This window comes from Acipenser ruthenus, chromosome 35 (genome assembly GCF_902713425.1).
Source record: "Acipenser ruthenus chromosome 35, fAciRut3.2 maternal haplotype, whole genome shotgun sequence".
NCBI classification, from domain to species: Eukaryota; Metazoa; Chordata; class Actinopteri; order Acipenseriformes; family Acipenseridae; genus Acipenser; species Acipenser ruthenus.
This window is the reverse complement of record NC_081223.1, coordinates 10,748,102-10,775,341: the sequence shown is the minus strand read 5'-3', so window position 1 is coordinate 10,775,341 and position 27,240 is coordinate 10,748,102. Positions and strand designations below refer to the sequence as shown.

General features: G+C 45.6%; 2 protein-coding genes across 4 annotated transcripts in view; both read left to right on the top strand.

Annotated features, from left to right (window-relative positions):
- LOC131705127 (SHC-transforming protein 1-like) overlaps positions 1 to 16,889 on the top strand; it is a 36,644-nt gene extending 19,755 nt beyond the window's left edge. For all 3 annotated transcript variants that reach the window (XM_059007373.1, XM_059007372.1, XM_059007371.1), the window contains 11 exons: positions 1,080 to 1,150; positions 2,886 to 2,949; positions 3,775 to 3,894; positions 4,336 to 4,389; positions 4,562 to 4,613; positions 4,750 to 4,876; positions 6,297 to 6,453; positions 6,551 to 6,611; positions 7,012 to 7,173; positions 8,282 to 8,511; positions 9,768 to 16,889. In XM_059007373.1, coding sequence (XP_058863356.1) covers positions 1,080 to 1,150; positions 2,886 to 2,949; positions 3,775 to 3,894; positions 4,336 to 4,389; positions 4,562 to 4,613; positions 4,750 to 4,876; positions 6,297 to 6,453; positions 6,551 to 6,611; positions 7,012 to 7,173; positions 8,282 to 8,511; positions 9,768 to 9,896 — 1,227 coding nt within the window. In that variant the 3' untranslated portion in view covers positions 9,897 to 16,889. The remainder of the gene's footprint in view (positions 1 to 1,079; positions 1,151 to 2,885; positions 2,950 to 3,774; positions 3,895 to 4,335; positions 4,390 to 4,561; positions 4,614 to 4,749; positions 4,877 to 6,296; positions 6,454 to 6,550; positions 6,612 to 7,011; positions 7,174 to 8,281; positions 8,512 to 9,767) is intronic.
- Positions 16,890 to 18,445: 1,556 nt separating this feature from the next.
- LOC117395463 (lens epithelial cell protein LEP503) lies at positions 18,446 to 21,392 on the top strand. Its single transcript, XM_033994373.3, has 2 exons — positions 18,446 to 19,354; positions 20,626 to 21,392. Exon 1 carries the CDS (start codon positions 18,790 to 18,792, stop codon positions 18,979 to 18,981), a length of 192 nt encoding a protein of 63 aa, XP_033850264.1. The 5' UTR covers positions 18,446 to 18,789; the 3' UTR covers positions 18,982 to 19,354; positions 20,626 to 21,392.
- The last annotated feature ends 5,848 nt before the right edge of the window (positions 21,393 to 27,240 follow it).

The window sequence follows — 27,240 nt, the reverse complement described above, 5'->3', positions numbered from 1 at the left end:
TCTCTCTCTCTCCCTCTCTCTCCCTCGTCTCCCTCTCTCTCTCTCTCTCTCTCTCTCTCTCCCTCTCTCTCCCTCTCTCTCCCTCGTCTCCCTCTCTCTCTCTCTCTCCTCTCTCTCTCTCTCTCTCTCTCTCCCTCTCTCTCCCTCGTCTCCCTCTCCTCCGATCTCTGCAGGAAGTGCCTGTGTGTTTTATGACCCCAGTGAGGCTCATCCTGTCTGCTCTGTGTGTGTGTGTCTCTCTCTCTCTCTCTCTCTGTGTGTGTGTGTGTGTGTGTGTGTGTGTCTCTGTGTGTGTGTGTGTGTGTGTGTGTCTCTCTGTGTCTGTGTGTGTGTCTCTCTGTGTGTGTGTGTGTGTGTGATTGATTGATGCATTGATCTGCGTCGCTCTAATGCAGGGCAGACGGGACAAGCTTCCTGCAGCTCCCCTCCCCTTTAAAGTCACTCTGCTCTACCCTTCTAGAATTTCTCCATGGTAAATAAATATTTTTTTGGTTTTCACCATGTTTATACTGCGCTTTATCATACAATGCTTCCCTATGCTTTACCAGACCTCTCTGTGCTTTACAATGCTTCCCTATGCTTTACCAGACCTCTCTGTGCTTTACAATGCTTCCCTATGCTTTACCAGACCTCTCTGTGCTTTACAATGCTTCCCTATGCTTTACCAGACCTCTCTGTGCTTTACAATGCTTCCCTATGCTTTACCACACCTCTCTGTGCTTTACAATGCTTCCCTATGCTTTACCATGCTTTCACTGTGCTTTATTACACTTTGCTGTGTTTTTACTATGGGAGACTTTTATAAGGATGTCCTCTACTTTGCTGCACTGCTTCCCGGCTCCCAGTCTGTGATCTCAGGGATAGAAAAGACTTCCATTGCATAGCAGTTTGATCCACTCCTAGTTTTACTATGAGTTCAGTAAGACACACCCAAGCTTGTTACCTATACACACTGGGGCTAATCAAGCTCAAGGTAAACCCTGGAATGGGTGACACTGCTGTGCAATAGGAGTCTTATTTCCATCCCTGTGCTATCCTCACGTCCCCCCTCTTGTCCTCTCTGTCTCTTGTCTCTGCAGTATATGGGCTGTGTGGAGGTCCTGCAGTCTATGAGAGCTCTGGACTTCAACACCCGGACTCAGGTCACCAGGTAAGAGCAGAGACACACACTGACACACACGCACACGCACACAGTGGCTCGCACACACACACACGTGCTGACACGCACACGCACACTCACCTTTAATACACAGTCCCATCCTGAAACCTGATGTAAGAACAGGATGTAAGTTAGGGGTTAGTGAGTAATTGATTACATTGTGTACCTTCAGCTGAGAACAAGGGAAAGTAAACTACTTCATCACAGAGTGGAAATTCCAGCAGAGCACAGAAAGTACACTCTCTACCAAGAAATAAATATGATGAAGATGTTGAAAAAGACTTCCAGCCAAATCGTATGCCATTGAACTGAAGTTTATTTTAATGTTTATAATATATATACACACACACACACACACACACAGCCCTGCACACAGTGTACAAACACAGCGATGCAAACACACACACACACAGACACACACACACACAGCCCTGCACACAGTGTACAAACACAGCGATGCAAACACACACACACACACACACACACAGACATAGCGATGCAACACAGTGTACGAACACAGCCCTGCACACAGTGTACAGGCACTCGACTGTGACTCAGCTGTGGTTCTCTTGTGTTCATTGCAATGCGCCGGGTTTCACAGGAGAGACCAGCGTTTCTGAGAAGAGGAGCAGTGAGGCGCTCTGTGGTTAACGAAGCTGTAGTCAGTGTGTGTGCGTGTGTGGTGCTGTGTGTCCCGCTGTGTGTGTGTGTGTGTGTGGTGCTGTGTGTCAGTGTGTGTGTGTGTGGTGCTGTGTGTGTTTCAGTGTGTGTGTCTCAGTGTGTGTGTCTCAGTGTATGTGTTTCAGTGTGTGTGTTTCAGTGTGTGTGTGTCTCAGTGTGTGTGTGTGTGTGTGTGTGTGTGTGTGTGTCTCAGTGTGTGTGTTTCAGTGTGTGTGTGTCTCAGTGTGTGTGTGTCTCAGTGTGTGTGTGTCTGTGTGTGTGTGTCTGTGTGTGTGTGTCTGTGTGTGTGTCTCAGTGTGTGTGTGTGTGTGTGTGTGTGTGTGTTTCAGTGTGTGTGTGTTTCAGTGTGTGTGTGTCTGTGTGTGTGTGTCTGTGTGTGTGTGTCTCAGTGTGTGTGTGTGTCTCAGTGTGTGTGTGTGTGTGTGTTTCAGTGTGTGTGTCTCAGTGTGTGTGTGTGTGTCTCAGTGTGTGTGTCTCAGTGTGTGTGTGTGTGTGTCTCAGTGTGTGTGTGTGTGTTTCAGTGTGTGTGTGTCTCAGTGTGTGTGTGTGTGTCTCAGTGTGTGTCTCAGTGTGTGTGTGTGTGTGTGTCTCAGTGTGTGTGTGTGTGTCTCAGTGTGTGTGTGTGTGTCTCAGTGTGTGTCTCGGTGTGTGTGTGTGTGTGTTTCAGTGTGTGTGTGTCTCAGTGTGTGTTCCCCAGGATGTGGGAGGGGGAGGCAGTGACTGACCACAGTGGACTCCTCCATCGCTCACACTCGCAGCTCAGAGGTGCTCGTGTCAAACCAGACAGCAACACCTTGGTCTGCGTTCAACAAAGGGAGGCCAGAAAACTCTGCCGGCGTCCGTAACTTCAAAACTAAAACAAAGCAAGTGTACGAATACGCTGGCTAGTGCCTTTACCAGCGAGCACGGAAAGGCACGCGCCGGAACGGGGGTCTGCTTGGCTTGCAAGTGTTGAAATGGGCAGGGCAGGGTGTCAGAGTAGCGCTGCGTGTGGAATGCAGTGATTGTTACTCACCCCTCCCCTCCCTGTGTGCTTGTGTTACAGGGAGGCGATCTCCGTGGTGTGTGAGGCGGTGCCCGGAGCCAAGGGAGCTCTGCGCAGGAGGAAGGTACACTTAAAAAAAAAAAAAAAAAAAAATACAATATTTATTCATGTTCCAGAGAACTAGACCCAGGGTTAGAAACTCACACTAGCCCTGCTGCTGCTGCACCCAGTCCTGGGGTTCAGAACTCCCCTCAATGAAGTCTATTATTATTATTATTATTATTATTATTATTATCATTATTATTATCATTAATATTGAAATGATCAGGAGCCAGGAGTTTGAGCAGGGTTAGAAACTCACACTAGCCCTGCTGCTGCTGCTGCTGCACCCAGTCCTCCCCTCAGTATTTTAATAATAGACTTTATTGAATTCTGTACTAGTGTGAGTTTCTAACCCTGATAGAGCTGTGTTTAATTGATCTCATGTACACCACTGTTGAAGAACATGTGCTTACTGAAGAGACCTCATTGATTATAGAAACGTTGGTCCATTTTTAAAAATGGTTTAAATAAAGATGGTGTTTATATCAATTAAATGAGCCCCCCCCCTCCCTAATTCTTTCTTTCGCTCCTTAACCCCCCCCCCCCCCCCCCAGTATCTCTTCATAGTCAGATCTTTCTCTTGTCTGCAGGGAGAGAGAGGGGAGCTTTCATTTCAGTGGCAGTGGTGCTTTTAGATGAGAAGCATAATTGTGAATTAAAATATTTCAGTACAAAAAAAACCATGATCAAGACCGAACCATCGATGGGTAAAATCACAGTAAGTCTGGATAATTATGATTATAGTGTATGTTTTGAATAACCAGTGTCTCTCTTTGCCTCTCTGTCTCTGTGTGTCTCTCTGTGTCTGTTTTGTGTCTCTCTGTCCTCGTGTCTGTCTGTCCCCCAGCCCTCCACTCGCTCGCTGTCCTCCATCCTGGGGAAGAGTAACCTGCAGTTTGCCGGCATGTCCATCAATCTGAGTGTGTCCACCAGCAGCCTCAACCTGATGGCTACGGACTGCAAACAGGTGAGGTCAGCCGACGAGTCGTTCAAGTTCATCCCGGACGTGCTCGACAGGGTTGAGCCCTGGGGATTCTGTGCTGCTGTGTGCTGTGGCTCTCTGGAACCCCCTGCTGGTTTGAGAGGTGTAGTGCCAAGAGCTTGAAATTCAAATCTTTTAAAAATGTATAATCTCTCTCCTTCTCCCTCTCCCTCTCTCTCTCTCTCTCTCTCTCTCTCTCTCTCTCTCTCTCTCTCTCTCTCTCCTCTCTCCCTCCCTCTCTCCCTCCCCCTCCCTCTCTCTCTCCCTCCCCCTCTCTCTCCCTCCCTCTCTCCCTCCCCCTCCCTCTCTCTCTCTCCCTCCCCCTCTCTCTCCCTCCCTCTCTCCCTCCCCCTCCCTCTCTCCGTCTCTCTCTCCCTCCCCCTCTCTCCGTCTCTCTCTCTCTCTCTCTCTCTCTCTCTCTCTCAGATCATTGCTAACCACCACATGCAGTCCATCTCATTTGCGTCAGGAGGGGACCCAGTGAGTATTGCCTTTTTAATTATTTATCTGATTATCAATGTGCTGCGACTCGAGTCATTTCCACAGCCCTATTCAGCAACACCAGTGTGAAAAACCTATAACCGAGTCCTCTCTCCCCTCTTTCCTCGCTCCCTTCTCCTATGCCTCCTTTCTCTCTCTCCTCTGCTCTCAGGACACTGCTGAATATGTTGCATACGTTGCCAAAGATCCCGTCAATCAGAGAGGTAAGCAGCTCTTCTCCGGTTCTGTCTTCATGCTGCTGTCTAGTTCAGTGATCACAGTGTGTAAGTGTGTGGCTCGCTCTCTTTTTTCCCCCCCTCTCTCTCCCCTCTCCACTGTTTTCTCTTCCCCCGCCCCCAGCCTGTCACATCCTGGAGTGCCCGGAGGGTCTTGCTCAGGAGGTGATCAGCACTATCGGCCAGGCCTTCGAGCTGCGCTTCAAACAGTATCTGAAGAACCCGCCCAAACTGGTCACGCCCCACGACAGGTGAGCGGGGAGGGGAGGGGAGGGGAGGGGAGGGGAGGAGGGCGAGACACAGAGATTCACCGAAACAAACAGACAGAAGGGGTTTGGATGTGTACTGTAGTGAATAGTCTCATCCCCATTAGTGTATAACAAGCAACATAAGTGTCTGTGTGTGTGTGTATCTGTGTCAGTGTGTCTGTGTGTGTGTGTGTGTGTCTCTGTGTGTGTGTGTCTCTCTATCTCTGTGCCTGTGTGTGTGTGTATCTCTGTGTCTGTGTGTGTGTCTCTCTATCTCTGTGCCTGTGTGTGTGTGTCTGTGTCTGTGTGTGTGTATCTCTGTGTCTGTGTGTGTGTCTCTCTATCTCTGTGCCTGTGTGTGTGTGTCTGTATGTGTGTATCTCTGTGTCTGTGTGTGTCTCTGTGTGTGTCTCTTCTCTGTGTATCTTTGTGTGTGTGTCTCTCTCTGTATCTGTGTGTGTGTGTGTCTCTCTCTGTGTATCTTTGTGCCAGTGTGTCTCTGTGTGTGTGTGTGTGTCTCTGTGTGTGTGTGTGTGTGTGTGTGTGTGTCTCTGTGTCAGTGTGTATCTCTGTGTCAGTGTGTGTCTCTGTGTGTGTGTGTGTGTGTGTGTGTGTGTATATCTCTGTGTGTGTGTGTCTCTGTGTGTGTATCTCTGTGTCAGTGTGTGTCTCTGTGTCAGTGTGTATCTCTGTGTCAGTGTGTATCTCTGTGTCAGTGTGTGTCTCTGTGTCAGTGTGTGTCTGTGTGTGTGTGTGTGTGTGTATCTCTGTGTCAGTGTGTATCTCTGTGTCAGTGTGTGTCTCTGTGTCAGTGTGTGTCTGTGTGTGTGTGTGTGTGTGTATCTCTGTGTCAGTGTGTATCTCTGTGTCAGTGTGTATCTCTGTGTCTGTGTGTGTCTCTGTGTGTGTCTCTTCTCTGTGTATCTTTGTGTGTGTGTCTCTCTCTGTATCTGTGTGTGTGTGTGTCTCTCTCTGTGTATCTTTGTGCCAGTGTGTCTCTGTGTGTGTGTGTGTGTCTCTGTGTGTGTGTGTGTGTGTGTGTGTGTGTCTCTGTGTCAGTGTGTATCTCTGTGTCAGTGTGTGTCTCTGTGTGTGTCTCTGTGTGTATATCTCTGTGTGTGTGTGTCTCTGTGTGTGTATCTCTGTGTCAGTGTGTGTCTCTGTGTCAGTGTGTATCTCTGTGTCAGTGTGTGTCTGTGTGTGTGTGTGTGTGTGTATCTCTGTGTCAGTGTGTGTCTGTGTGTGTGTGTGTGTGTGTGTATCTCTGTGTCAGTGTGTATCTCTGTGTCAGTGTGTGTCTCTGTGTCAGTGTGTGTCTGTGTGTGTGTGTGTGTGTGTATCTCTGTGTCAGTGTGTGTCTGTGTGTGTGTGTGTATCTCTGTGCCTCTCTGTATCGCCTAACCCCTCCCCCTCTCTCTGGCAGGATGGCCCCCTTCGATGGCTCTGCCTGGGACGAGGAGGAGGAGGAGCAGCCCCCCCCTGATATCCAGTACTACAATGACTTCCCCGGCAAGGACCCGCCACTGGGAGGACTGGTGGACATGAGGGGGCCCCGCAGCGCCACCACCGGAGCTACACTGGTACTGCACCTGCTCATTATTATTATTATTATTATTATTATTGTTATTATTATTATTATATTTAATATACAGATGCGTTTGTAATCTTGTTTTTCAGCCTGTGGGTCAGCCGTCGGGGGCTCAGCTGGACTGTCTGAAGCAGCTCCCTGCACTGGCAGGTGTGTGTTTGTTAATTCAGTCCTTCGTTCTTTCATTCTGTCGTTCATTCATTCAGTGAGTCGTTCATTAAATCGCTCACACCCCTTTAAAGAGGGGCAGTGATAGTACTGCTCATGCTAATAGTTTCGTCCGCCTTCAACTGAACTGATCAAGGCACTGCTAGCTGAAACATGCGTCCTCATTTCTTTTAGTTTTACCTGAGAATTTGGATTGAGCGTTTTGATGCAGTTATAATGTCCTTGTAAGAGGTAAGAGAGTGGATTTGAAAGATGGTCAGCGGCCCTTTTAAAGGCAGGACCTGTGATAATCTCAGTGAAGCTGGTGAGAGAGTGTGTGCGCCTGTGTAATCTGTGCCCCGTGTGTGAGTGTTGTCTCTCTGTGTTTGGGCCCCCCTGACAGGTTCCGCTAGAGAGAGGGACCCCGCTCCGCCCCTGCCGACCGTCAAGCCCTCCGGCCGCTCTGACCTCTTCGATGACCCCTCATACGTCAACGTGGACAAGCCCCGCCCCCCAGCCGCCTCCGCAGCCAATGGGAATGCACACCGAGACGCCTTTGACATGAGTGAGTGGTTTATACAGGGGGTCCCGGTCAGTGGTTTATACAGGGGGTCCCAGTCAGTGGTTTATACAGGGGTCCCGGATGGCTGGTTTATACAGGGGTCCCGGATGGCTGGTTTATACAGGGTTCCCGGATGGCTGGTTTATACAGGGGTCCCGGTCAGTGGTTTATACAGGGGTCCCGGATGGCTGGTTTATACAGGGGTCCCGGATGGCTGGTTTATACAGGGGTCCCGGATGGCTGGTTTATACAGGGTTCCCGGATGGCTGGTTTATACAGGGGTCCCGGTCAGTGGTTTATACAGGGGTCCCGGATGGCTGGTTTATACAGGGGTCCCGGATGGCTGGTTTATACAGGGGTCCCGGATGGCTGGTTTATACAGGGGTCCCGGATGGCTGGTTTATACAGGGGGTCCCGGTCAGTGGTTTATACAGGGGTCCGGATGGCTGGTTTATACAGGGGTCCGGATGGCTGGTTTATACAGGGGTCCGGATGGCTGGTTTATACAGGGGTCCGGATGGCTGGTTTATACAGGGGTCCCGGATGGCTGGTTTATACAGGGGTCCCGGTCAGTGGTTTATACAGGGGTCCCGGATGGCTGGTTTATACAGGGGTCCGGATGGCTGGTTTATACAGGGGTCCCGGATGGCTGGTTTATACAGGGGTCCCGGTCAGTGGTTTATACAGGGGTCCCGGATGGCTGGTTTATACAGGGGTCCCGGATGGCTGGTTTATACAGGGGTCCGGATGGCTGGTTTATACAGGGGTCCCGGTCAGTGGTTTATACAGGGGTCCCGGTCAGTGGTTTATACAGGGGTCCCGGATGGCTGGTTTATACAGGGGTCCGGATGGCTGGTTTATACAGGGGTCCCGGTCAGTGGTTTATACAGGGGTCCCGGATGGCTGGTTTATACAGGGGTCCGGATGGCTGGTTTATACAGGGGTCCCGGTCAGTGGTTTATACAGGGGTCCCGGATGGCTGGTTTATACAGGGGTCCGGATGGCTGGTTTATACAGGGGTCCCGGATGGCTGGTTTATACAGGGGTCCCGGTCAGTGGTTTATACAGGGGTCCGGATGGCTGGTTTATTCCCCCAATGGCTGTGTTGCAGAGCCCTTCGAGGACGCGCTCCGAGTCCCGGCGGCGCCCCCTATGGAGGAGCAGCTGCGGCGCGAGCTCTGGTTCCACGGGAAGGCGAGTCGGAAGGAGGCGGAGAAACTGCTGCAGGAGAACGGAGACTTCCTGGTGAGGGAGAGCACCACCACCCCGGGACAGTACGTGCTGACAGGCCTGCAGGGGGGGCACCCCAAACACCTGCTGCTCGTCGACCCCGAGGGAGTGGTGAGTCCGTCCGTCCGTGTGTGTGTGGGTCACTGTGTTTGTCTTGGTGTGTTACTGTGGCAGTTTGTGTGTGACTCTGTGTCCTGTGTCAGTGTGTGTGTGTATCTGTTCTCTGTGTGTGTCAGTGTGTGTGTGTATCTGTTCTCTGTGTGTGTCTGTATCTGTTCTCTGTGTGTGTATGTATCTGTTCTCTGTGTGTGTCTGTATCTGTTCTCTGTGTGTGTCCCAGTGTCTGTTCTCTGTGTGTGTCAGTGTGTGTGTGTCAGTGTGTGTCTGTATCTGTTCTCTGTGTGTGTCTGTATCTGTTCTCTGTGTGTGTCCCAGTGTCTGTTCTCTGTGTGTGTCAGTGTGTGTGTGTCAGTGTGTGTCTGTATCTGTTCTCTGTGTGTGTCTGTATCTGTTCTCTGTGTGTGTCCCAGTGTCTGTTCTCTGTGTGTGTCTGTATCTGTTCTCTGTGTGTGTCCCAGTGTCTGTTCTCTGTGTGTGTCAGTGTGTGTGTGTATCTGTTCTCTGTGTGTGTCAGTGTGTGTGTGTATCTGTTCTCTGTGTGTCTGTATCTGTTCTCTGTGTGTGTCAGTGTGTGTTCTCTGTGTGTGTATGTATCTGTTCTCTGTGTGTGTCTGTATCTGTTCTCTGTGTGTGTCTGTATCTGTTCTCTGTGTGTGTCCCAGTGTCTGTTCTCTGTGTGTGTCTGTATCTGTTCTCTGTGTGTGTCCCAGTGTCTGTTCTCTGTGTGTGTCAGTGTGTGTGTGTATCTGTTCTCTGTGTGTGTGTATCTGTTCTCTGTGTGTGTGTATCTGTTCTCTGTGTGTGTCTGTATCTGTTCTCTGTGTGTCAGTGTGTGTGTGTGTGTGTGTATCTGTTCTCTGTGTGTGTGTGTATCTGTTCTCTGTGTGTGTCTGTATCTGTTCTCTGTGTGTATCTGTTCTCTGTGTGTCAGTGTGTGTGTGTGTGTGTGTATCTGTTCTCTGTGTGTGTGTGTATCTGTTCTCTGTGTGTGTGTGTATCTGTTCTCTGTGTGTCAGTGTGTGTGTGTGTGTGTGTATCTGTTCTGTGTGTGTCAGTGTGTGTTTGTATCTGTTCTCAGTGTGTGTCAGTGTGTGTGTGTGTATCTGTTCTCTGTGTGTGTGTGTGTGTGTGTGTGTGTGTGTATCTGTATCTGTATCAGTGTGTTACACACTGTGTAGCACCATCAGTCCGTAGTAAAGGTTTGTTGGTGATTTGCTAACCCCCCCTCCCCCGTCCCCCCCTCCCAGGTGCGGACCAAAGACCACCGCTTCGAGAGCGTCAGTCACCTGATCAGCTACCACATGGACAATCACCTGCCAATCATCTCGGCGGGCAGCGAGGTGTGCCTGCAGCAGCCCGTGGAGCGGAGAGCGTGAGGCTCCCAGCATGCCCTGCTCCAGAGCCAGACAAGACGCCTCCCTCGGACACCTCGCACGCACACACACACGGGCAAAGCACAGACAATCTGGGGCTTACTTCACATGCTCCTACAAACACAGACAGACAGACAGACGCTTAACAAAGCTGCAGGCTCCTCATTCAGTCTGTCAGCAGACCGCACAGGCAAAGAAAAACACAAAACAAGATTATTTAGACTTGTTCCTGTTTAGAAAAGTCACAGATTGGTGAAATTTTTAATGATGTTAGAAGTGACCCAGCTAGTTCAGGATTAGCTGTTTGCATTGTATGTTTCTAGATCTCATGGTACAGCCTGGGACTGAGGATTGAGATACTCACACAGTGATGCAGTAACCAAAGCAGCCGCTCCCACAGCAGAGACTGGAGACTTGACAGCAACGCCTTTTAATTCTCATAGGCTTTTTATACTTCAATCAGTCTATCTGATGTGGGAGGGGTTATATTAGAGAGGCGGGGCTATCCTGGAATGGAACTTCGGAACTGAGGATGGAACCTTTGACAAAGCACAGAGATTCTAATCATTCCATATATAAATAGATGTGTAAGTAATCTGATTTTTTTTTCTTTAAGGAGCACAAAAGTGCTCTCGCCTTCCTTTTTTTTTATATATATAAACTTGGAGAAGCTTTTTTGGAAATGGGAGAATCATACAGTTTGTGTACTCATTATAATAATAATCAGAAGTGGCACAAAGTCTTTTTTTTCCATACGGAAATATGCAAGTCCACTTTTTCTCTCTGGGAAGATAAGAGGTTGCACAAAAAAAACATTTGGGAGAACTTGCACCAGAGAGAACCGCAGTTACACGTGTCTGACACAAGGGGGAGCTTGTCTGTTTCACTGCGGAATTATTGTGGTTTACAGCCTATACAAATCAGGAGAGCAGCCAATGGGATTCCTGCACGGGGGTCATGTGATGCAGGAGGAAGCGGAGGAGCCGTTGCGTTTTCATCACCGCGACTGTTGCTTCAACTGAACATTTTTTACTGAATTATTATTGTGCTGCAGAATCCTGGAATGAAATCGAAGCGTATCCATCTGGATGGATGGTTCCTGAGCCAAGTAAGGCTGTCGGAGCTCCAAAAGGGCTCTTGGAAGTTTAAATTCTCAGTGGCTGGATGGATGGGTGGCCCATTTCAACCAAAGCACATGCACTCAGCCAGAACCCAAGTGCAGGGGAGCACTCTGCTTGTCTGGAGCGGGAGTTTGGGGGGGAAAGGGGGGGGTGGAACGACACTGTAATTTGAATGACGATGCTAACATAGCAAAGTCTAACTGCAGACCCTGTGAAATCTGTTTGCATCATGTGGTGTGTGTCAGATGGGAGATGGGAGCGGTTCAGCTGTACCGTTTATTCTGAAACGCTGACCAGGAACAAACCTGGCTTTCTCCTTGTAGAATATACTTTCAAAATTTTGAATTAGCTGGAAAGTTGAAGTATAATTCCTACTATATTACAGTAAAAAACTAAACTCACCAGTAAAATAGACCGGTCAGCCCCTCCCATCGCCATCTCCTATTAAAGACAGTGGAGTGAAGCCCTCTTCTGTGCAGTAGAATGGGTGCTACTGATTTCCATTCATTCCTGCAGGTGGTTTTATGAACCCTGCTGTATGAACGGGTTCGAGCAGTCCGGTTTGTCCCATGTTGGAATGCTTGTCCCAGCACTGGTTCTGAACTCTGATCGGGTTCGTTTTGAATGGACCGGTCCCGGAGCTCACACAGCCCAGCTCTTGGTTCATGAGTCTGGCGGATATTCACAGGCAACCTTGATTTAACAAAACTGCTTCGAACCAGGAGGTGCTCCGATAATCAAACTGTGAAAATTGTGTACCCGACACCTCCTAAAGAAAATTCAACCCCTTTACCTGTAAATACATAACACATTGACGCTGCACTGTTAAATAGAGAGCCCATTGTGTGACCACAGAGCAGGAGAGCACAGCACACAACAGCAGTGCTGCGCTAACCCATCATTTGATTATTGGAGTCAGTCTTTGCTGGCGAGGGCCGTTGCTGCTGATTGAGCTAATGTACCATTTCCAGTAGAAACGAGGGACGAAACAGCTGCTTGGGTTTGTGAGGATCGCTGCTCTCCGCAGACTAAGAAAAGCAGCGATCATCACAAACCCAAGCAGCTGCTTCTTCACTTTTAAATCTCGTAAGTCCTGTCCCCATCAGAATGTTTCAGCAGCAGGGAGCGTACGTCTCGCACTCGGAACGTCGATGACAAAAACAGTGCTGTGTTTTGATCAGTCGGATCAGTTAAAAATGCTCCAGATCAGCCCGATCAACACCAGTGAGTCTCGCCGTGATCAGCCCCTGATTTCTGCAGAGCGAGCGATCCCGATAATCAAGTAATCAGCTTGTGCTGCACTGGCTCAACCGGACGGGTTAGAGGCGCTGGTGATGTTCACTCGGTTTTACTGCACAGAGAGTTCGGTATAACAGGAGTCTGGGTACTTCATTCAAAATCCGGTTCATCTCTTGAGCTCTCGAGCCCCCGTCTGGCACTTTTGAGTTTACAGCTTTTTTTAATGAGTTTGAAAAAGACGAAATGCAGCGAAACTGTTGAGTGCACAATCCTGACTTGCAGGGATAGAAATAACCACAGTCAAGTGTTAAAACCTGGAATGGATGAAACTGCTGTGCAGTAGGAGTCTTATTCCCATCCCTGCTGGTGTGCAAACGGGGGACAGTCTGTCTGTCTGCAGCTTCTGAGCCGCGTACGCTCTGTGGTGTTGGGCAGAAGCGACTCCAGTCATATCAAGCCTGTTGATTTGATTGGGTAGTCTCGAGTCCAGTCATATCAAGCCTGTTGATTTGATTGGGCAGAAGCGACTCCAGTCCTATCAAGCCTGTTGATTTGATTGGGTAGAAGTGAGTACAGTCTTATCAAGCCTGTTGATTTGATTGGGCAGAAGCGACTCCAGTCCTATCAAGCCTGTTGTTTTGATTGGGCAGAAGCGACTCCAGTCTTATCAAGCCTGTTGATTTGACTGTGTAGACTCGAGTCCAGTCATATCAAGTTGCTGTTGTTTCATCAGCTTTTTAGTAAACTTCCCAGCTCGGACCCCTATACACAGACCCCCCCCCCCCCCCCCCCCCCCCCCTCCAGTAGAACTTCTGAAGCACAGCCTCTTACAACCCCATCTCCCCTCTTTAAAGTGTACCACAGTAAATTTGCACCGTCATTTTTGCAGTTTTCCCAATGCTTTTCAGATGATTACACTAACTATGCTTTACCAGACCTCTCTGTGCTTTACAATGCTTCCCTATGCTTTACCAGACCTCTCTGTGCTTTACAATGCTTCCCTATGCTTTACCAGACCTCTCTGTGCTTTACAATGCTTCCCTATGCTTCACCAGACCTCTCTGTGCTTTACAATGCTCCCCTATGCTTTACCAGACCTCTCTGTGCTTTACAATGCTTCCCTATGCTTTACCACACCTCTCTGTGCTTTACAATGCTTCCCTATGCTTTACCAGACCTCTCTGTGCTTTACAATGCTTCCCTATGCTTTACCAGACCTCTCTGTGCTTTACAATGCTCCCCTATGCTTTACCAGACCTCTCTGTGCTTTACAATGCTTCCCTATGCTTTACCACACCTCTCTGTGCTTTACAATGCTTCCCTATGCTTTACCACACCTCTCTGTGCTTTCACTGTGCTTTATCACACTTTGCTGTGCTTTTTCTGTGCTAGACTTTCATTGGGGAGTTCTCCAAGTGGATTTGAAAGTGTTAATGAAACGTGCCTTGGCCCGACCGTGGCCTGATCTTGGTGATGCAATCCTGTTGCGTTATTGTTTTATAATCATAAGAGGAGCCAAAGACTGGAGGGAAAGGGAGGGGCCAGTATCTCCAGTAAATGTTGTGACCAATCGCATCTCTCTCTCTCTTCGCCTCTCATTCTATCCCCGCCCCCTTGCAGGGAATGGGAGGGGCTTGTGGGACAGAATAAGAAAATGAAAAAAAATACGAGACAAACATGTTCAGTTTGCATGCTGCACATTTAACTGGTGCAGTCACATTAAACAGAAACATTTGCAAAAAATACACAGAATCTTAAATTATTAATTTAATTTATTATATTTGATTGGGTTTGCCTGTATTTTTTTTAAGTGTTATGGACAAATCCCTACAAGCTTTATTGGAGCCAAGATTAGTGGTAGGATTGTAAAGTAAAACCAAAACCCAGAACCCTTCAAAACATATCTGTGCAAAGGAGAGGAGAGGAGAGGAGAGAGAGAGGCTTGAGGTTCAGCCCCCCCTGTCCTTTCCTGAGGTTTCATCAGACAGGAGAAGTTCCAGGTATTACCAGCAGAGGTGCTAGAGAGTGCACCAGACCTCTGCAAACTAAACTAAAGCTCTTTCAGGTGTGATCAACTAAATATCTGATTTTCACAAAACTTTTCTTCCCTGTTGATTTAAACAAGGTAATATTCTAGAACGGTTTTGGGAATGTAAGATTGCACAGAGCACCGGGATGCAGCTTAACATATAGGAGGCTGTGTGGTCCAGTGGTTAAAGAAACAGGCTTGTAACCAGGAGGTCCCCGGTTCAAATCCCACCTCAGCCACTGTCTCATTGTGTGACCCTGAGCAAGTCACTTAACCTCCTTGTGCTCCGTCTTTCGGGTGAGACGTAGTTGTAAGTGACTCTGCAGCTGATGCACAGTTCACACACCCTAGTCTCTGTAAGTCGCCTTGGATAAAGGCGTCTGCTAAATAAACAAATAATAACATATTAAAAACACTGGGAACAGCATGCCTGCCTAACGGTGAAAGAGCCGAATCAGTGAAATATTGAATAGGGAAATATCCAGGGAGTGCAGAGTGTAGCAAAAAGTATTGCAGCGTGCGTGCGTGTGTCTTTCCAGCGGAACTGTAGGTCAGTATCTAGAATGCTTTTTTGCTGAGAAGATATTGATGGATCACGCTGCTGTGTGCTTAAAATTAAGGCTTTGTTGTGATTTTAAATACACTCTCTTAAATATTTGTTTCCTAGATTCATTTTTGCATTGAAACGCAGGAATGGAAATAAGACTCCTATTGCACAGCAGTTTCACCCCTTCCAGGTTTTACTAAGAGCTTGGTTAGGCCCAGTGTGTTTAAGTAACAAGTTCAGGTGTGTCTTATTATTAAACTCCTAGCGAAACCAGGACTGGATCAAACTGCTGTGCAACGGGAGTTAGTTCCATCCCAGAAATGGGTTGATGTATGGAATGAAAGTACTGTGTTTCTTGTGAAAGCTGCAGGCTGTTCTGTAACACACCCATCAGTGTCCATTTAAAGAGTTCTGTGCCTTCCTCGCTGGAGAGAGAGAGAGAGCACTAGAACACTTTCATTTTTTAAAACATGCAAACTTCTCCTACTGTTGAAATCTTACACCAGCGCTGGTGCCTCAGTGCTTTATCTTTTCTGTTTTTTGTTGATTGTCTTTGATCATGATATTGATGTCATAATGTATTGTGATTTATTGAAATGTTTTATTGTTTGTTTGGGAGGAGGTGAGGAGGGGTGGCCTGCTGGAAACATGAACAGTAGAGCAGGCATCAAAATATCCTGATATCGGTCTTAAAATGCTCCCCACTTACTGTGGTGGTCAACATTCATAGCACAAAACTATGCAGTCTGTTCCAACAGTGGATATTACATATGGATTGAGATACATATACCCCCCACCCCCCCAGTTCCCTATACAAAGAGGTGTAGATATAGACTATGCAAAAAAAAAAAGAATTATTAAGAAATCTCGCGTTTTTTATTAGAATTAATTAGAATTTTTAATGAATCAGATTGAAGCCAAAATATGTTTAAGTGTCTCACCGCTCTTTATTGGGCTGGTGTTCAGGCCTGAGTCCGCTATTTATTTTTCTGTTTAAATATGAACAGAAATATTATGATTTTCAAAGGTGGACTCGCTTCCTGTTTCCAGTGTCATTTAAGGAAACGACTTTGTCTTGCAGTTCCTGGCACGTTATTCTTAATGAGCCTCCCTACCAGCAGGGGGCAGTCCAGATTAAGACACAGCCGTTAGCACTCCATGGGGAGCAAAACAGAGCGATATCTATGAACACTCCTGTAATCTGTCTCTCAGTAACCCTAACACTAAGCCTTGCGTTTGTTTGCGAGACCACAGGATAGGAAAGGCTGTAAAACCTGTACTGACAAAATCATTAAGAATTTAAAATATTATTATTATTATTATTATTATTATTATTATTATTTGTTCTTGGATGCAAGTGGAATTGTACCATTAAGAAATGACAAACGTTTAAAAGTAGGAAATCAGAATTTGAACACTCCTGTGTTTACTAAGCCTCTTTCACACTGGCATGCTCTACCCAGGTCGGAACCTGCCCAGGTCAGGACCCGGTGTCATGTGGGTCGGGTATGTGATTTCACTCTGCTTTTGGTAAAGCAGGGTTGACCTGGGTGACAGACGCAAGCGCACGACGCACATATCAATGCCCTGGAAGCAGCTTGTTACTGACGCTTCCATCCAAGCTTCTCTGGGTTGAACCGTCGGCCCTTGATTGGAGCGAATGAAACATGAAACTGCTCCCCAGTGTCGGCCATTGTGGCTCAAGTTCTTCATGTATTTACATGCAGCGCTGGCTCCACCTAGATCCACAATGGAGCCAGCTTGACAACCCCACACTGATCACCTCTTAAACTTTGTTAAACTCTGTGCCTTGACATCTCATCCTGAAGTGCCACCAAATCCTTACCTTTTCGAAACGTCTCCTTTCTGTAAATACCCTGTTTTCTCTTGCTGTAATCGTGCATGTTCATGAATTATTATATTATGAAGCCAAAGCATAGTTTATATTATTATTGTATTCTGTTATTTTGCGCATCCCGTTGCTGTTGATTTTCTCCAGAGTTTGAAGATTGTAAAATGTTTTATTTTATCTTTTGAATATATCATTTTGTTTTGCGGTTTGGCGACTCCTTGTGTCTTTGTCTGGTTTCTTGTCCCGTTCACCCTGGTGTAAAATCTCCTTGAGGAGGTGATCGATGTAAGAGACAGCAGTACTGTTGTTATGAGGGGTGCAAATGAGACTCCTATTTGCATAGCCGTTTCACCCATTCCTGGTTTGACCTGATTAGCCCCAGTGTGGAGGTAACAAGCTCAGGTGTGTCTTATTGAACTCCTAGTGAAACCAGCAATGGATGAAACTACTTTGCAATGGGAGTCTTATTTCCTTTCCTGCAATAATGGAACTACAGTCAATAAAGCACAGGAAGAGAGGCAGAGGAATTTGACACTGCGATGCCATTATCACGACTGGGCTACAACCTTTTAAACAGCTGGCTATTTAATGAGGGTTGTTTGTGTGAAATAATGGTCGTAGTCCCGTGCAAGCGTTAACTGTGAGAAGCGATTTCATCAGTAACCTCATCAGCTGACCGGCTGCAAGCTTCTGTCCAGAGCTGGAAACCGCGCAGCCCACTGGACACAAAGCAGAGTGATGAATCACAGTGAGGGCCAGATCAGATCACACCTGATCTCCTGTATTAACACACACACACACACACACACACACAGATGAATCACAGTGAAGGCCAGATCAAATCATACCTGATCTCCTGTATTAACGCACACACACACACACACACACACAGATGAATCACAGTGAAGGCCAGATCAAATCATACCTGATCTCCTGTATTAACGCACACACACACACACACACACACACACAGATGAATCACAGTGAAGGCCAGATCAAATCATACCTGATCTCCTGTATTAACACACACACACACACACACAGATGAATCACAGTGAAGGCCAGATCAAATCATACCTGATCTCCTGTATTAACGCACACACACACACACACACACACACAGATGAATCACAGTGAAGGCCAGATCAAATCATACCTGATCTCCTGTACTAACACACACACACACACACAGTGATGAATCACACCTGATCTCCTGTATTAACACACACACACACAGAGTGACGAATCTCAACTGATCTCCTGTATTAACACACACACACAGATGAATCACAGTGAGGGCCAGATCAAACCACAACTGATCTCCTCAGTGTGCAGCAGTGTGGAGTAGTGGTTAGGGGCTCTGGATGCTTGACCAGAGGGTTGTGGGTTCAATCCCAGGTGGGGGACACTGCTGATGTACCCTTGAGCAAGGTACTTTACCTAGATTGCTCCAGTAAAAACCCAACAGTATAAATGGGTAATTGTATATAAAAATAATGTGATATCTTGTAACAATTGTAAGTCGCCCTGGATAAGGGTGTCTGCTAAGAAATACATAATAATAATAACACACACACACACAGTGACAAATCACAACTGATCTCCTGTATTAACACACACACACACTCAGTGACTCACTCCCACCCTCGCGCACACACACACACACAGAAATACAAAGAGGCTGCACAGGTCAGCTGTAAACCCTGCCCAGTTAAACTCATTGTGTTCAGAGTCACATGCAGCCCACGCCGTTCCTGCAGCGTGGAAAGAGAAAGGGAAAGAAGGAGCGAGAGAGAGGGAGCAAAGCTGTGGAACTGAGGGGAACGAAAGTCAGAAAGCAGAGCAGAATTAAACTCAGCTGCAAAGAACAGAGCGATGTGGTGTTGCTGTCTGAGAGGCAGCTCGGGACAGGACAGGTGAACGCGAAGCAAGCTGGAGTAAAAGAACGAAGTGAAACAGAAAACAGCAGCATAACCTCAAGAAAAGAAGGAGGAGACTGCAAAAATTAAACAGGGTGGCTGTGAAACTTTAATAAAGGACTCTGCAGAGTGGTTTGTACCCCCTTGGTCCTCCTCTGGTCTCTGGGATCCTGTTTCCTTCCCTCTCGAATGCAGCCCCAGCACCCCGTGCCCCAGGCCGCCCCCTCCTCCCTGGGACGGGGTTTTCGGGACATGGCCCTGGGATTCGGACGCCAAAAGAACCTGCTGGGCATGAACGCGGGCTACGGGCTCATCCAGTCTGCCAAGGAGTGTCTCTACTTCCTGCTGTGCTGCTGGTGCATCAAGGAGCTGATAGACTGAGCCGGGCCGAGCCCACTCTGGCCAGCGCGGTTCTGGCCCGCTTCTGCAAAGTCCTGGCTCGCTTCAACCCGCTTCTGACCCGCTTTACCACAGCTGTGGCCCACTTCAGCGCAAGCTTTAGTCCAGTCCTGGCACACTTCAGAACCGTCTTGGCACGCTTCAAAACTGTCCTGGTACGCTTTAGCCCAGTTCTGGCACGCTTCATCCCAGTCCTTCTGCCCCTCTTGGGCTGGGGTCTGTACCCCTCGAACACGGCCTGCCTCCTCGCCCGCTCGCTAGCGCTTCTGTTTGAGGCTGTCGTTTCTGATGGGCTCGCAGAGTCTGCTGCTGGATCTGATTGAAAGAACCTGCCTCTGTAGTACAATACGGGCTGGTAAGCGTGCTTGGTATTGTGATTGAAAAGTTTGAAATAGCTCTCCAGCGAGAAAGATTTGAGTGCTGTGTGTCCTCAGGAACATCCCTTATAATAGCTTCCCATAGTAAAAGCACAGCAAAGTGTAGGGAAGCATTGTAAAGCACAGAGAGGTGTGGTAAAGCATAGGGAAGCATTGTAAAGCACAGAGAGGTCTGGTAAAGCATAGGGAAGCATTGTAAAGCACAGAGAGGTCTGGTAAAGCATAGGGAAGCATTGTAAAGCACAGAGAGGTCTGGTAAAGCATAGGGAAGCATTGTAAAGCACAGAGAGGTCTGGTAAAGCATAGGGAAGCATTGTAAAGCACAGAGAGGTGTGGTAAAGCATAGGGAAGCATTGTAAAGCACAGCAAGGTCTGGTAAAGCATAGGGAAGCATTGTAAAGCACAGAGAGGTCTGGTAAAGCATAGGGAAGCATTGTAGAGCACAGAGAGGTGTGGTAAAGCATAGGGAAGCATTGTAAAGCACAGAGAGGTGTGGTAAAGCATAGGGAAGCATTGTAAAGCACAGAGAGGTCTGGTAAAGCATAGGGAAGCATTGTAAAGCACAGAGAGGTCTGGTAAAGCATAGGGAAGCATTGTAAAGCACAGAGAGGTCTGGTAAAGCATAGGGAAGCATTGTAAAGCACAGAGAGGTCTGGTAAAGCATAGGGAAGCATTGTAAAGCACAGAGAGGTGTGGTAAAGCATAGGGAAGCATTGTAAAGCACAGAGAGGTCTGGTAAAGCATAGTGAAGCATTGTAAAGCACAGAGAGGTGTGGTAAAGCATAGGGAAGCATTGTAAAGCACAGAGTATGCATTGTAAAGAATAGCAAGGTATGGTATAGCATATTATTAAACATGGGTACACTATGGGGAAAACTGCAAAAATACCATGGGGAACTTTTATAAGGGATAGAATTATTGAATTGTATTTTGTCACACTTGTACTTGCTAGAACCGAAGTCATTGTATTTATCTTGCTCTTAATTGTATTATTACTTGTACTGTGATTCTTGAAATGTATTTTTGTTTACGATTGTAAGTCGCCCTGGATAAGGGCGTCTGCTAAGAAATAAATAATAATAATAATAATAATAATAATAATAATAATAATAATAACTGCTACTAATGACAGTCGACTAAAACACCCGTATCTGATAAGGTTCCAGGACCCTTGCTGTTTGTGGGCTTTATTGTAAAGATGCTGGGAATTTTAAAACGACGTATTAATGTTCTAAAATGTCCTTTACAGATCAACAGATCGGAACCGTCCGCGTATGCCTGAACAGCGTCGCAATGGGGCTGCTGCTGTGAACCTCCTCTGATGTGAGGGGTGAGGGGGGGTCCCCCAATTCAGAGTAACCCCAAGAGTCTCCACCATCACCAGCAACCTCTAACGGATGATCCAATACTTCCTGCGGGGCTTCTCCCCCTGCATCCGGTCACTGTGCATCAAACCCCTCTTCTCAAACTCTCTACCGGACCGGGACCCCTTTGACGTGGCCTGGGTGTGCCGTGCCTGTGACTGCCCTGTGACAAGCCGTCGCTGATGCAGTATATTATTAATAATATTATATTGAAATTATAGATGCAACTTCATGTATTATTTAATAGTATACGCATTTTACATATATATAATGCTAATATATTATTAATATAAATACATCTTCGTGTAATGGTGGGTATTACAAATGGTGATTGCATGTTGGTTTTATGAATAGCAAAGCGAATGCAATTTCTGATTACGACAGAATATGCGATCGATTCAATTCACCAGCGATTTCCGTGAAGCGTTTTTGAAAGAAGTACATTGGAATGGAGTGCTGGGCTGGCGTGGCAATAGCGCACCCTAGCGTTCAGGCTTGGATCTACACGCAGAGGGTTCAAAAGGTCGGGGCGCACGAATCACCTTTTCCAATCTACGCGTGGTATTTCCTGATGGTGCCTTTTGTCATTTTTGTAAATTATTATTATTTTTTTATTAACAAAAATAATAAAGTAAATTAGTAGCCTTGCGAATTGGAAGTGTTCTTGTTGTGTCGTGAGTGGGTGGAATGAATGTAGTAATAATAATAATAATAATAATAATAATAATAATAATAATAATAATAATAATAATAATCTTTATTTTTATGTAGCTTCTTTCATAGCGGACCACCATCACAAAGCGCTTTACAGAGGCAGGCTGTGAACTGTGCATTATACGCAGAGTCACTTCCAATAGGACAGTGATTTAACATCTCATCCGCAGGACGGAGCACAAGGAGGTGACTTGCTCAGGGTCTCACACAGGGAGTCAGTCAGTCAGTGGCAGATGTGGGATTTGAACCGGTGACCTTGTGGTTGTAAGCCGTGGACTTTAACCACTGGACCACACTGCCTCATTATAATGTAATACATAGGATACATAATATATAGGGGCAGCAGTGTGGAGTAGTGGTTAGGGCTCTGGACTCTTGACCGGAGGGTTGTGGGTTCAATCCCCAGTGGGGGACGCTGCTGTTGTACCCTTGAGCAAGGTACTTTACCTAGATTGCTCCAGTAAAAACCCAACTGTATAAATGGGTAATTGTATGTAAAAATAATGTGATATCTGTAAAATGTGAAATAATGTATAATGTGATATGTTGTAACAATTGTAAGTCGCCCTGGATAAGGGCGTCTGCTAAGAAATTAATAATAATAATAATAATAATAATAATAATAATATATAGCTAGATAAACACACGCACACACACACACACAAAGTCACTACAACTTTCACCCCTAAACAACACCAGTCTGCCTCCACTATTTCGACCTGCTATCAATTACTTGCCTTCATTATTTCTATCTGTCGGTATATGTATAGTTGGGGGAACTATACAAAGCGGTATAATTCAACATTATTCAGCAGGTTTCATTCGACTTTATGAAGCAAAATTAGTTCATTCTATAGGGTGAGGCAAAACGTTTGGCCATAGTGAAAATCTATTTAGATACAACATGATATATGCATAGATACACGCATATACATTTGAATATAGAAACCGTGCATGTAATTATTAATGACCCACTGTGGATAATGCATTATGCTCTCAATATTACCTGTGAGGGCTGCGCTATTGTGACGTGGGGTCCGCGCCGGTCTCGCTGCGTGTCTCATTAATTGTCGGGAGACGAAAAGCTGAGAGCAGCAAAATTATTTTGAAAATACTTGGGGAAAAAAAGAGAAGATTTAATAGAAAAAAAAACAATGGCTAGCCGAGAGGAGGAGGGTCTCGGTTTATTGAACAGCCTACTTAGTAGGTTTATTTCACCCGCTGAGAAACACGGGGTTCCCTCTCCAGGGTCGCGGCTCTCTGTGGAGGCGGGGAGCCCCGGGAGCTTCGCCCTGATAGCGGCCGGTATTTTAATTTTGAGCGCGTTTTTTTTCTTTGTCGTCTGGAAGTGGCTTAACGGACACCCAGAAATGGAGCAGGTAATACAACGAGGTCTGCCAGCTGGAGCGCTCATTATAATTTAACGTCTTGGGTAGTATTTAGGTCCTGAGTTTTCTCTAGAAAAAATATTATTATTATTATTATTATTATTATTATTATTATTATTATTATTATTATTATTATTATTAATGTGAATCGGAAAACCCTTGTAATCTTTCAGTAGCTACTTCAGATAGGTACCTGATCATTCACAGTCAATGATAACACTATGTAACACAATTTTTGTTCCTGGGTAGTAAGTGTTATTTCCTAATTGCTTATAATATCTCGCAACATTTTTCATATATGATATATTTTTTCAATAACATTGAAAATTGTAAAACATTTTAAAATTAAAAACTTTTGCAATTTTAAAAATTTTAACAAATTTTATAACATAAAATTCCGAGCAACAATTGTCCATCTTACCTTCCAGAGTTTTTTTGCAGTGCTCGCAGGTGAAATGAGGTGCCCAACAGGCATGCCGAAATATGCCTTGTAAGCCTCACACATCTTAGCAGATGCTTCCACGGAGTACTTTTTCGCTCTTGTCTTGATAAATTGGCCGCAGACATCGCAAAATGCGTCTGCCGGATGCTTGCAGCCTCTTGATGCCATCTCAGAAAAATGCAGATATGTATCCACTTAGGCAGCTGGAACTAAACTGAACTGGTGGGCTTAAGGCCCCTGTATTTATATTACTGGAAAGTTCTAGAAAGTTCTAGAAGTTACTCCAAGTTTACTCAGCACTGAATCTATCTGGAATGTTCTGGAAAATAGGTAAATTTCAAAATATCACTGTCCTGGTCACAAAAGCAAAGTTTGTGGGGAATAATAGCAATTTTCTATACTTTTGAGGCATAAGCAATTAGGAAATAACACTTACTACCCAGGAACCAAAAAAAAAACGTGTAATTACACAAAAATAAGCGACAAGACACACCTTAGTAATCGCTAAGATGTGTTATTGAATTGTTTAGCAACAGCTCCCCTGTTAAAGACAGCTCCGCCGTTACGAACAAGTATTGCACTAATTCATCTACTGTTTAATAAGAATTTGCGTTCACTGTCAGTTATTTCTGTTTAAGTTTTATCAGATCTTATATGCCGTTATTTTAAATCTTCCAGTGATTGTAGATCCATTTAGGCTTATGGAAATAAAACCCACATGAACTCATACAAAGAATACAAATGCATTGTAATAACGAGTGTTCTGTAATATAACGAACACATGAATTTACTTTCTGTCTAAAAATTCAATTTAAAACAAAATACAACATTCTATCTATGTTAGCTTCAGGGAAACGGAAAGAGAAAGAAAAGAGGACAAGAAAAACCTCGCGAGCTTGGTTAGTATTTTTATTCGCTGTCATTTCTTTTAGTATTTTAATAAAGAAAAGTCAAAGGAATCCACAGTATCGTGGTTAAATACCTCAGACTCTACGAATACTGCTAAGCCATTAGATTATTAAACGAACATACGGGGTAACACGTTCCCACGTTTATAACATTTCATTGAGCAATTGAGCATGGGTGTTTTGAAGTGCTGGTTCAGTGGTTAAAGAAAGCGGTTTGTTAAAGATCCCAGTTCAATCCCAGCCACTGACTCACTGTGTGTGACCCTGAGCAAGTCACCTAACCTCACTGTGCTCCATTGTAAGTGATTTTAGCATTTTGTATTACAATTAAAGTGAAATGACAGCCTTGGCCCCTCATTTGAAATGTAAACGGTGGCTGTATTTTGCTGATCTGCTCAGATCAATTGAATAGCCTGGGGACTTCCCCGCTGTGTGAATTATAGAGAACAAGAACCAGATACCTCAGTCTCTTACACTGTTCCGGTTTGTAAACAAGGAATTGCATCCTTAAAAAAAAACCAGAAGATACATGTTTATATGTAAATCTATACACAAAATATCTGCCAAATAAACAATGTTGACATCTCTATACTTATTTCACAAAGGTGACCAGGAAAGACTCATTTGGGACTTTTATAAGCCTACTTATGGGAAGAAAAGGTGAGCAGGATGAATATATATATATATATATATATATATATATATAATTTATTTATTTCTTAACAGACGCCCTTATCCAGGGCGACTTACAGTTGTTACAAGATATCACATTATTTTTGCATACACTTACCCATTTATACAGTTGGGTTTTTACTGGAGCAATCTAGGTAAAGTACCTTGCTCAAGGGTACAGCAGCAGCGTCCTCCACCTGGGATTGAACCCACGACCCTCCGGTCAAGAGTCCAGAGCCCTAACCACTACTCCACACTGCTGCCCCTTTATATAAACAAATCATACATTGAACAGTATGGTTCATTAGAATATATCTGTGTACATGTTTTCCTTTTTTTAACAGACAGTTTCCGAATAAGGCCGAACTAGACCTGATCAAACAGTACAAATTATGGATAAAAGATATTTCGGAGATTTTGGCCCAAGACACCCCCGGAAGCGGCGATTCCTCCCTGAATTCCTTTTCCGAAGATTCCTCCGCGGAAGTGGAGAGCCCGAAAGCAGGAATGTCGGGATCGTCCGGTCTAAGACGGTAGGGTCGACAATGACGTTTTCAATTAGTGCTGGGGCAAACGTCCGAATATTCGAACGAACATTTCTTGACGAAGGCATCGGTGCCCGCCAGAAAATGACTCGCACCGAATTACCCCCTTGCCAGAATCTGCATGAAAAACTAAAACTCAGGTGAAGAAGGTGCTGGGTTTGATATGTGGGGGTTAATATATTGATTACGGCAGTGGAGGAAGGAACGAGGAGCCAGCGTATAAATGAACAGGCACTTTCATTCACGATCCACACAGGTCAGGAACCGACGACACACTACGACCCCAACCAGGCCACCACACCTATATACAGCCCAGGAGGAACAGGGGCCGAAAAACATATTAGGACCTGTCTGAATCTGGTCAGTTAGACTAGTCTAGTACGATTTAGCCAGGTGCATAAAAATTTAGACTGCCTAATTCTAACCCTAAAATATTCAGACTCCTCTCACCCAGACTGACTCACGGTCTCGGCCTGTGTTGCCATGGATACAGACAAACCGTGCGCTTTTCCTCTATGAGCATTGAGGAAAGAAAGAGTTTTGAGACTCTTGTCCCAGAATGCCTTGAGGGATTGGCTCGGTAAGACTTGGGTAAGACCAGTCTAGAGTAATCCTTTTTTATGCAAATGGCTCAGCTGCGTGTCTTTAGCAAGACTGATTTAACGCTAGACCATCGCCTTACATGTTCGTCTGTCTTTATGTAACCGTAGTTGTGATCAAGGTATTTTTTGGTTTCATATTGTGATGCTATTTTGTGTTATGTGGAATGTGATCAACGAGACCCAAAGCGTCTTTTCACAGCAAGCGTTGTTGTCGTCGATGTCACCCAGCAGACAAGCATTTTATGGCTGTTTTTACTCTCTTTGAAGTGCTGTAAAAAACGTAGTTGAGACGGTAGAGTGAAGACCCAGGCCCTTGCCAGAACACACTGCCACATTTTCACCCTAACAAATTTTTGTTTTGTAAGATCACGGTTTTTAGTGTAAGATCATAAAATATACAAAAATAAAAAAAATGAAAACATGAATTATATTCTACCTTTAGGAGGAATTTTTTCAACAAGATCACTTTTTTTTTTAGATAAATAAATGATGTTGCCTTAGGTACCCTGGGGTAAGCTAAAAGATTTTATTGAACCTATAGTTATTATACTCAACATAACCAACTTCACCACATGGTGGAATAGTAAACATGCAAGGAAAACTTCAACTGCATAAGCACTGGTTCGTCCCAGCACTATTTTCAATTAGAGATAATTACAAATGTGAAATTGTCTTCCCAATCAAGAAGCCTCCAGAAAGAGATGGCTCAACCCCTTGTACCTGTAAATGTGTAACATGCAGTGCTGCCCTTATTGATGATAACATCACCATAACTGTTTATTATTCCAACCCTAGGTCATCATTTTCTTGCCTGGTTTGCCCAAACCATTCTAGGCCTAGCTCCTACCCTGGAGCCTTCAGCCCTGAGAATCGTGCCAAACGGGGGCGAGCGAAAATCAGAGCAATCGCACAACAGAAAAGACTGGAAGAGAACAAACAAAAAAGCAATCAAGTAGCTATTACGAAAGTACGAAAAGAAAGTTGCAAGCCGTCACAAGAACCACCCCTTGAGAACTTTGACGCTAAGACCAGAGATGATCTCGAATTGCACATGAAAATGAAATGCCTGTCAATCCAGTTGTACATACTGCCAGAGACAGTGAAAAGATCGCACCAGATCGCGTTCCCTGCGGTCAAAACAAAACTCAAACAGCTAATTCCTTGCGGGACAATGTTTAAAAACCCGAGACCCGAATATGTGACTTTCATGGAGCGAGAGGCTGTTGATT